We start from the raw sequence: 10,851 nt of genomic DNA, 5'->3' as shown, positions 1-10,851 counted from the left end.
TAAATGTACCTTAACTTGGCTCTTGGGTCTTCGTTCTGTCTCCAAACTTAACATTTATGTTACATTCCCTTTTTTGTATGTGTAAAATTGTTTGTAAAGGCACCAGGCCCTGGCAATTTCAAAGATGAGTCATCAGACAGTTTAAATTGATGAAATTAAAGGTAATTTCCGTGTTACTTAAACTATTCTAGGTCATAGAAAAAGATGGACACGCTCCATTTTATTTTATGAAGGGAATATGACATTAGTATGAAAATCTGATGAACATAGTAAACCAGTAAACAGATTCCAATAATAAAAACAGAAAGACAAAACACAAGCCAATAAATCGTAGACCAATCTCTCTACAATTTGGATGCAAACCTTATAAATAAAAAGCTAACAAGCAGAGCGAGGTGCTTGCTGGGGCTGGGGTGCGCGTCGGTGCCAGGGGCTGCGGTGAATGCCTCGAAGGCTGTGCAGTTCCCTGTGGGGAGGCGCCGCGGCCATTGCCACCTCGATGGGTGAACGCGTCCCACTCGCCGAGCAGGGCCGCAGCCGACCGCCGGCACCATGCACCAGTGTGGCCTCACCTCCTCCAAGTCCATGCTGGTGTTTCTCAACCTCATTTTCTGGGGAGCTGCTGGCATTTTATGCTATGTCAGAGCCTATGTCTTCATCACTTGCGACGACTATGACCACTTCTTTGAAGATGTGTACACTCTCATCCCTGGTGTGGTGATCATAGCTGTCGGGGCCCTGGTCTTCATTATTGGGCTAATTGGTTGCTGTGCCACAATCCGGGAAAGCCGCTGTGGACTTGCCACGTTTGTCATCATCCTACTCTTGGGTTTTGTCACAGAAGTTGTTGTTGTGGTTTTGGGATATGTTTACAGAGCAAAGGTGGAAAATGAAGTTGATCGCAGCATTCAGAAGGTGTATAAGACCTACAATGGAACCAACCCTGATGCTGCTAGCCGGGGCCATTGACTGTGTTCAGAGACAGCTGCACTGTTGTGGAATTCACAACTATTCAGACTGGGAAAATACAGACTGGTTCAAAGAAACCAAAAACCAGAGCGTCCCTCTTAGTTGTTGCAGAGAGACAGCCAGCAGCTGTAACAGCAGCCTGGCCCACCGCTCTGATCTCTATGCTGAGGCGTGTGAGGCTCTAGTTGTGAAGAAGCTACAAGAAATCATGATGCATGTTATCTGGGCAGCATTGGCATTTGCAGCTATTCAGCTGCTGGGCATGCTGTGTGCCTGCATTGTGTTGTGCAGAAGGAGTAGAGATCCTGCTTATGAGCTCCTCATCATCGGCGGAGCCTATGCATAGTAGAAAACTCAAGCCTGAGCTTTTTAGTCTTCTTCTGATTTGGAAGGGGAATTGAGCAGGTCCACTGCTACTGGTCTCCTGAGTTCGTTTAGTTAAAGCACACATACACAGGTGTTGGACGGAGCAGCTTGACTCTTCATTTGTCTACCTTCTTACCTACCCACCTATGACTTTCTTTCCCCTCTGTTCTAGCTGACTCTCCGTGTCTGTAAGTGTTTTGAGTATGGCAGTAAATGTTCTAATCTCAGAACCGTTTGTGAGTTGCGTAGTGTGGTAGAATTAAAGGTTGACGTGGCCCTGCTTCTGTCGCCTCTGAGCATAATGGGACTGCTGCTGTAGTATCACCGGGTCCTTTCAGTCTTCACAGTGGACAACTCCTGGCCAAAGGTTTTGGGGGGGAGGAGGAGGCAGTCAGCTGTCTGGTTAAAGTTAATACCAGATAGTGCCCCTTATCAGTGTCCTTTTTAAAAATATATACTATAGTCCAGTAAGATAGCAACTGTACAAAATGGCTAAGATAGATTTTAGAATCATACCTCATGTATCTTGGTTCATCTTCAAAATCAGACTGATCTTTGAAACTAGCGGTTTTTAATCAAAGCTTTATAGGAGGAGTATAACGTATGCACTACTGTTTTAAAACAATCAGTGTGAGTGTGTGCATGTATTTTTGTATGATTGAGCCCATTCATCGTAAGTCTAAACTCGTTAGAAATAATGTACTAATGTACCCATGTAGACTAGCAAAATAATATGTAGATGTGATCTCAGTTGTAAATAAAAAAATCTAATTCAATAAACTCTGTATCACCCCCTCAAAAAAAAAAAAAAACTAAGAAGCAAAATAAAATTATATATCAAAAGAATAACATAATTTGAGAAGATAGAACTTTATTTCAGGAACATATGACAGGTTTAATATCAATAACTCAGTTGGTAAAGAATCTGCCTTCAATGCAGGAGACCCCGGTTTGATTCCTGGGTCAGGAAGATCCGATGGAGAAGGGAAAGGCTAGCCACTTCAGTATTCTTGGGCTTCCCTTGTGGCTCAGCTGGTAAAGAATCTGCCTGCAATGTGGAAGATCTGGGTTCAATCCCCAGGTTGGGAAGATCCCATGAAGCAGGGAAAGGCTACCCACTCCAGTATTCTGGCGTGGAGAATTCGGACACAACTGAGCGACTTTCAATCAATGTAATTTTTTACATTACATTAAAGGAAAGTAACAATGTGATCATGTCAATTGATGTAGAAAAGTCAGTTGAAGAAATTCAATAGCTTCTTCAAAAAATTACTAAAAAAAAAGAAATTAAAAGAAATAAAACTACTATTATTATTTATGGCAAATAAGTTTTCTTTGCCAAACATTGACAGCAAACATCATTCTAAATACTAAAGCCATTCCCTTGAAATCAAAATAAAATAGTATTTTGGAGAGTCTATCAAATACACCAGGATTTTGTCATTATTATTTTTTTTGCCTGCTGGGAAATGTTTATTTGCCACTAAATCACCCAAAGTGAAATAAAGCGAAAGTGAAATTGAAGTCACTCAGTCGTGTCCGACTCTTTGCGACCCCATGGGCTATAGCCTACCAGGCTCCTCTGTCCATGGGATTTTTCAGGCAATAGTACTGGAGTGGATTGCCATTTCCTTCTCCAGGTGATCTCCCCAACCCAGGGATTGAACCCAGGTCTCCTGCATTGTAGACAGACGCTTTACCGTCTGAGCCAGCATTCTACAATTATAAGAAAGGTACGGGTCATTTTTCCTTTCCATAACTCAATGTTCACAGCATCTCCTCAATCATAAGTATTACAAAAGAAAGTAAAAAAAAAAAAATCACATTTTACAGATCTTAGACTTGTCTTTAGTATTTAGCTCAAATCTTACCATCTTCAAAAAACAGTTCTGTCAAACTCATCAGCTAAAAGTTCTATCCAAGCAGTGAGAAGATAGCCTTTCTTAGCCCGTGGCAATTCTTTTCCGATTTGTCCTAGCTAGTTAATGCTGCACCGGAGAAGGCAATGGCACCCCACTCCAGTACTCTTGCCTGGAAAATCCCATGGATGGAGGAGCCTGGTAAGCTGCAGTCCATGGGGTTGCTGAGAGTCAGATACGACTGAGCGAATTCACTTTCACTTTTCACTTTCATGCATTGGAGAAGGAAATGGCAACCCACTCCAGTGTTCTTGCCTGGAGAGTCCCAGGGACGGGGGAGCCTCATGGGCTGCCGTCTCTGGGGTCGCACAGAGTCGGACACGACTGAAGTGACTTAGCTGCAGTTAATGCTGCACAGCAGAATGAGGATTAGATTGCAGGGGTGGGGGTGAAGGGGTAGCAAGAGTTAATTTCCCCCAGTAAAAGATGGCATCTGAAGCTTGATGGGAGAGCTGAACTGGAGGGACTTGAGGGAAGGGTCCAGGCCCTGTATTCAGTCAGAGTCACTGCGGAAGAGGAGGAGGAGGAATGCTTGCCACGCTTATGGTGTTTCTGCGGCTTTTTATGAGCTTCCTTCACTTTCTTGTGCACCTTCCTGTCAATCACTATTCCTGTTCCTACTATACCCGGAACCAATGGATTCACAGGACACATGCCAGGGCCAGGTGGTGGGTATGGAGGAGGGTAGGGACCTGAGGGCTGGCATCCTGGATATCCTGGCTGTGGCACAGGATGACAGGGCCCACCAGGGCGAAAGGCTGGATTCCCCTGGGGTGCTCCTGGGGGAGTGGGAAAGGGGCCTGGAGGAAAGGGAGGGTTGGCAGGTGGTGGATGGGCAGGATTGCAACCTCCAGGATACCCAGCGTTAGGGGGGTGTGGATATGGTCCTGGCTGCCCGGCATTGGGATTCCACATGTTCAAATGTTTCCTTCAGCCCAGGAATGGAGAAAGAAGGAGACTGGGGTATCTAGATGTCCGGTCACCCTTACATCCTACACCAGGATTTTAAAACGTGAAATGCTCACTGTAGAAGAGGTAGTTTGCTATTGTAAAAAATTATTGGTAGAAATAGAAAAAGGAAAATATTTCATTCACAGTTATATTATCAGAGGATGTAGGATCTCTATGAAGGAAAAAAATGTCTTGAAGGAAAAATAAAGAGGCAACATCAGAAAATAGGATGATTTATTATTTTTTTTAAGAAAATAGGGTTATTTAAAACATCAGAAAATATGAATGCTCCCACATGCAGCTCTCATTAAAATATAAATGGGTCTTTTCAAAATTAGATAACATGATATAATGAACTTTACTACAGAAGTTCACATCAGTTCAGTTCAGTCGCTCAGTCGTGTCCGACTCTTTGCGACCCCATGAATCGCAGCACCCCAGGCCTCCCTGTCCATCACCAACTCCTGGAGTTGATGTGATCACTGACCTAGAGCCAGACATCCTGGAATGTGAAGTCAAGTGGGCCTTAGAAAGCATCACTATGAACAAAGCTAATGGAGGTGATGGAATTCCAGTTGAGCAATTTCAAATCCTGAAAGATGATGCTGTGAAAGTGTTGCACTCAATATGCCAGCAAATTTGGAAAACTCAGCAGTGGCCACAGGATTGGAAAAGGTCAGTTTTCATTCCAATCCCAAAGAAAGGCAATGCCAAAGAATGCTCAAACTACTGCACAATTGCACTCATCTCACATGCTAGTAAAGTAATGCTCAAAATTCTCCAGGCCAGGCTTCAGCAATACGTGAACTGTGAACTTCCAGATGTTCAAGCTGGTTTTAGAAAAGGCAGAGGAATCAGAGATCAAATTGCCAACATCCGCTGGATCATGGAAAAAGCAAGAGAGTTCCAGAAAAACATCTATTTCTGCTTTATTGACTATGCCAAAGCCTTTGACTGTGTGGATCACAAGAAACTGTGGAAAATTCTGAAAGAGATGGGAATACCAGACCACCTGACCTGCCTCTTGAGAAACCTGTATGCAGGTCAGGAAGCAACAGTTAGAACTGGACATGGAACAACAGACTGGTTCCAAATCGGGAAAGGAGTATGTCAAGGCTGTATATTATCACCCTGCTTATTTAACTTATATGCAGAGTACATCATGAGAAACGCTGGACTGGAAGAAACACAAGCTGAAATCAAGATTGCCGGGAGAAATATCAATAACCTCAGATATGCAGATGACACCACCCTTATGGCAGAAAGTGAAGAGGAACTAAAAAGCCTCTTGATGAAAGTGAAAGTGGAGAGTGAAAAACTTGGCTTAAAGCCCAACATTCAGAAAATGAAGATCATGGCATCTGGTCCCATCACTTCATAGGAAATAGATGGGGAAACAGTGGAAACAGTGTCAGACTTTATTTTTGGGGGCTCCAAAATCACTGCAGATGGTGACTGCAGCCATGAAATTAAAAGACGCTTACTCCTTGGAAGGAAAGTTATGACCAATCTAGATAGAATATTGAAAAGCAGAGACATTACTTTGCCAACAAAGGTCCGTCTAGTCAAGGCTATGGTTTTTCCAGTGGTCATGTATGGATGTGAGAGTTGGACTGTGAAGAAGGCAAAGCACCGAAGAATTGATGCTTTTGAACTGTGGTGTTGGAGAAGACTCTTGAGAGTCCCTTGGACTGCAAGGAGATCCAACCAGTCCATTCTGAAGGATATCAACCCTGGGATTTCTTTGGAGGGAATGATGCTGAAGCTGAAACTCCAGTACTTTGGCCACATCATGCAAAGAGTTGACTCATTGGAAAAGACTCTGATGCTGGGAGGGATTGGGGGCAGGAGAAGGGGACGACAGAGGATGAGATGGCTGGATGGCATCACTGACTTGATGGACATGGGTCTGGCATGGAACATGTCAAAATCTGCAACCAGAACAACTAAATAGACAACACAGAAATGGATCCCGTTATCTATAATAATCATTACAAAAGTGGAACTTCACATTAATCAGAGAGGGCAGTTTATTTATTTTTAACTTTTTTTTTTTGGCCCACACTGGTGGCCTGGGGGATCCTAATTCTCTGACCAGGCATCAGGAATCGAACCTGTGCCCCCTGCAGTAGCACCTCGGAGCCCTAACCACTGGACACCAAGGAAGTACCAGAAGAGGGCAGTTTATATAGTAATATGTTCCAGCACAACTGGCTGTTTGGAAGAAATAAAGAAATAAAATTGAATCAATATCCCCTCATATCATAGGCAAAAGTAAATTAAAGGTGAATTAAAATCTTAATAATAGTCTTAGAAGAGGGACTTCCTTGGTGGTCCAGTGGTTGAGAATCCTCCTGCCAATGCAGGGGACATGAGTTTGAGCCCTAGTCCTGGAAGATTCTATATGCTGTGGGGCAGGAGCCACAACTACTGGGGCCTCCGTGCCCCGGAGCCAGTGCTCTGAAACCAGAGAAGCCACTGCAATGAGAAACCCGAGCACTGCAATGAGAGAGTAGCCTCTGCTTGCCACAGCTAGAGAAAGCCTGCGGGCAGCGACAAAGACCCAGTGTAGCCAGAAGAAAGTCTTAGAGGAAAATTCAGGAAATTAGATTTACAATCTAGGGCTTGGGGGAAATATTTTTAAACTGAGTCAAAAAGCCCAGAGGCCACCAAAAATCTTTAGATGATTCTATGTTAAAATTAGAGGGAAAGGTATGGGAAGATACCATCAGCAGAGTTAAAAGAATAATTAGGGACTTCTCTGATGGCTCCAGGGTAAACAATCTGCCTGGCAATGCAGGAGACAGGGGTTTAATCCCTGATGCAGGAAGATTCCACATGCCTCAGAGCATCTAAGCCTGTGCACCCTAACTAGTGAACCCCAAGTGCCCTAGAGCCTGTGCCCTGCAACAAGAGAAGCCACTGCAATAAGCCTGCACACCGCAGTAGAGAGTAGCCCCCTACTCATCACAACTAGGGAAAAGCCTGAGCAGCAATGAAGACCCAGCACAGCCAAAATTAAATAAATAAAATTATTTTTTTTTAAAAGGGATGATTTGTATTTGCAAAGATGGTCCAGGCATGTTCCGCACAGACAGTCCTTATAGGTAGACAGCAAATCCAAATGGCAAATCCATAAACTAAAAATGCTCAATCTCATAGGCAACAGGGAAAGGCAAATTAAAGCTCCAATGAGCTGGCAATTTATACCCAGCAGGTAGGCAAAAGTGAAAGAACTGGAGGGGTCTGGGGTTCATATATTGCTGATGGAAATGCAAACTGTTAACAGCTCTTTTAGAAAGCAATTTAGCAACATCCCATAACAATTTTTGCAAGATTTTATGCAAACTTTATTGAGCAACTGCAAAAGAACTTGCTCCACCAAAACAAGAGAGGAAATCAAGGAGGATAAACATAATTTAATATAGAAATAGGAGCTCCAACATAGAAAGAGGGGAGGGACTCCTCTGGGAAATATTGAAAGACAGACCCCAGGATGACATGACATGGTTCAGCGAGTGGTCAGTCCACCTTGGAGCAGGGCAAGGGGCTCCAGCAGAGCTTTTCTTCAAGATTAGATTTGTAAACCAGTTCACCCAACCGAACACCTTGAGAAACAATTTAAACAACTGGTGGAGAGTCTGAGATTGAATTAATACATGCATAGCTTTTTCTAAGCAAATGGGGGAAAAAGAAAGAAAATTACTAACAATTTTGGAAAACCAAAAGCGCAGAAAGGGAAGGTGATTATAATTTACTACTTGGCTCAGCACTGAGTGGAGTTTACATGTCTTAGCAACATTGGCTGAGATTCTTGGATGGACAGATTAATCTCATCAAGTTTAGGAAGTTTTCAGCCACATCTTTCCTCCCTGCCCCAATATGTTTTTCTGTTTTTCCATAGTTTGTTTATTTATTTTTGACAGCACAGGGTCTTCGCTGCTGCTCACGGGTTTTCTCTAGCTGCAGTGCTCGGGCTTCTCGTTGCAGTGGCTTCTCTTGCTGCGGAGCACCGGCTCTAGAGCGTGGGTTTCAGTGGTTGTGGTGCAGGGCTTGCTTGCTCCACGGCACGTAGGATCTTCCCGCACCAGGCACTGAACCTGTGTCTCCTGCCTTGGCAGGCAGATTCGTTACCACTGAAACCACCAGGGAAGTCCTGTTATTATGTTTTGGCTGTGTTGCATGGCTTGTTAGTTCCCTAACCACAAATTGAACCGGCACTCTCAGAGGTGGAGGCACCAGGCTTAACTACTGGACCCCCAGGGAAGTCCCTGTGTTATTAATAATAAGTTATCTGTAAGTGATTATGAGATTTTGTTTTCATGCAGCTTTGGGGAACCCAAACCCTAAACCCAGTTTAGTTTTATTCAGAATGATGAACACATGCGGTGTCTTCTGGTTTATAATTTGATAATTATGCTTTCCTGGTGCAGACTGGCAGCTCTCTGGGGCTTGGCCATGAACCATTTTCTAGGTCATCCATTTTGCCAAGCCTCAAAAGGAAAACATCTTTTTTTAAAACTATAAATTAAAAAAAATAAAATCAGATCATGTCACACCCTGCTTGAAACCTTCCAGGGCTTCCTCACGCACTCAGGATGGAATCCAAGGTCCTTAAATGACCCAGAAGGGCTGACAAGAGCAGCCTCTACTCAATTAGGCAGCAGCCATACCTTCTCCCCAGCTTTTTATTTTTCAAATATTCAAACACAGAGGAACTGAAGGAGTGGTATAACAATCACTCATCGTCTGATTCAATAATTACCAATAATTGCTTTATTGCTTGGGCCACGTGTGTGTATTTTGCTAAAACATTTTAGTTAGTTGCGGGCAATATGACGTGCGTGCATGCTAAGTCAATTCGGTCAAGTCGGTCTCTTTGCGACCCTATGGATTGTAGCTCCCAGTCTCCTCCGTCCACGGGATTCTTCAGGCAAAAATACTGGAGCAATAATACTGGAGCAAATAATACTGGAGCAAAAATACTTCCCAATCCCATGCCCTCTTCCAAGGGATCTTTCCAACCCAGGGATCGAACCCGAGTCTCTTACATCCCCTTCATTGGCAGGCAGATTCTTCACCACTAGTGTCAACTGGGAAGCCCAGAGCTCACGGCACTTTACCCTTAAAGACCTCAGCATGAATCTGCTAAAAATAGGGACATCTTCCTTCACAGTCCCATGCCCTCATCATATCCAAGAAAAGTAACAGTCATCCTCAAATATCTTCTAATACTGAAGGAGGAAACAGAACAGGCCCTATCTTGAAAGCAGGACTCCATCTTGGGCCAGACTCTGGACTTTGAGCTAATGCCCAGTATCTATGGAAACGACAGACCGCCTGGAAAACCAGGCCCCCAGAAGGAAGAGCCCCAGGGCTCTCCATAACCTAAAAGAATACCCTAATTATCTGTGTAAGAATAGAATCATACATTCTATTATGCTTATTGGGGTATGACCACAGGCCTATTGATAATTGTCCACTGATAACTACCTAGGCTTAAGGCATATGATCGTGGGTTAACTTTGTATCTTTCTTTTTCCTTTGTTCAGACTAGTTTCAGGGAACCTTATACACTTAGGGTACATAAGGTTTTCACAAAAACTGGTCGGGGTCCTTGGCTAAGAGGAGACTCTGTCTTGGGCCCGCTGGTGTAAAAAACTGCACTCCACTATCTGCTTTGTCCTTCTGAGTGAGTTTGTTTCCCGGAACCCATGGCTACAAAAATACTGAGTCCACATTCAAATGAACCCAGTTATTTCCCAAATGAGTTTATAGATGTTTATTTCTTAAATCAGGACCCAGTAAGATTTACATGTTGCATTTTTTTCAGTCTCTGGTAGTCTAGAACAGCTACACATGGTGAGGTTTGGGACCGCAGCATCAGAGCACCTGGAACCTGTTAGAGATGCAGCTTCTTTGGCCCTGCTCCTGACCTCCTGTCTCCAAACTCTGGGGGTGGAGCCTGGGAATCTGTGTTTCAGCCAGCCATGTGATTCTTATTCATGCACAAGTTTGCGAATCACTGATAGACCAGGCCAACTTTTCTTCCCCCTAGTTCCTTGTCCTTCACCATCTCCTGGAGATTGCTCAAACTCGTGTCCATCAAGTCGGTGATGCCATCCAACCATCTTGTCCTCTGTTGTCCCCTTCTCTTCCTTCAATCTTTCCCAGCATCAGGGTCTTTTCCATTCAGTCGGCTCTTCGCATCAGGTGGCCAAAGTATTAGAGTGTAGGAATTTAGAACCAGAAAATTGGTAAGTACCCAGCCAGTTATCTTCATGATCATTTCTGGCCATTCCTCTCTGCTTTACTCTATCAGTTTCCTCCCTCTTGCTCTCTCTCTCTAGTCCTTCTGTAGCAGAGAAATGTGGCTCCTTTTCTCTTGGGCATCTATTTTCCAGCCTCTCGTATGGTTAGATGTTGTTTAGTTGTTCAGTCATGTCTGACTCTTTGCGACCCTATGGACTATAGCCCGCCAGGCTTCTCTGTCCATGGAATTTTCCAAGCAAGAATACTGGAGTAAGTTGCCATTTCCTTCTCCAGGGAATCTTTAGGTGTGGTCATATGACCAGTTCCAGCCAATGGGATGTGAGTGGAAAGTATGTTCCACTTCTGGGACAAAGAGAGAGAATTTATCCTCTCT

At 43.9% G+C, this 10,851-nt stretch overlaps 1 protein-coding gene and 1 pseudogene across 1 annotated transcript; one reads left to right on the top strand and one right to left on the bottom strand.

Moving 5' to 3' along the window:
• The first annotated feature begins 384 nt into the window (after positions 1-384).
• Positions 385-1,930, top strand: LOC506285 (tetraspanin-3-like; annotated as a pseudogene).
• Positions 1,931-3,608: 1,678 nt separating this feature from the next.
• On the bottom strand, positions 3,609-4,236 carry LOC101905014 (proline-rich protein 13-like). Its single transcript, XM_059881706.1, has one exon. The coding sequence runs from the start codon at positions 4,167-4,169 to the stop codon at positions 3,624-3,626; it is 546 nt and encodes a 181-aa protein (XP_059737689.1). The 5' UTR covers positions 4,170-4,236; the 3' UTR covers positions 3,609-3,623.
• Between the last annotated feature and the right edge of the window lie 6,615 nt (positions 4,237-10,851).

This window comes from Bos taurus, chromosome 25 (assembly GCF_002263795.3).
Source record: "Bos taurus isolate L1 Dominette 01449 registration number 42190680 breed Hereford chromosome 25, ARS-UCD2.0, whole genome shotgun sequence".
In the NCBI taxonomy this organism is placed as follows: domain Eukaryota; kingdom Metazoa; phylum Chordata; class Mammalia; order Artiodactyla; family Bovidae; genus Bos; species Bos taurus.
The sequence above is the reverse complement of the archived record's forward strand: the minus strand, read 5'-3'. Positions and strand labels throughout refer to the sequence as shown.

Excerpts from the sequence above, each read along its gene's own strand:
- LOC101905014 (XM_059881706.1), bottom strand. The coding sequence starts at position 4,169 with ATGTGGAATCCCAATGCCGGGCAGCCAGGACCATATCCACACCCCCCT.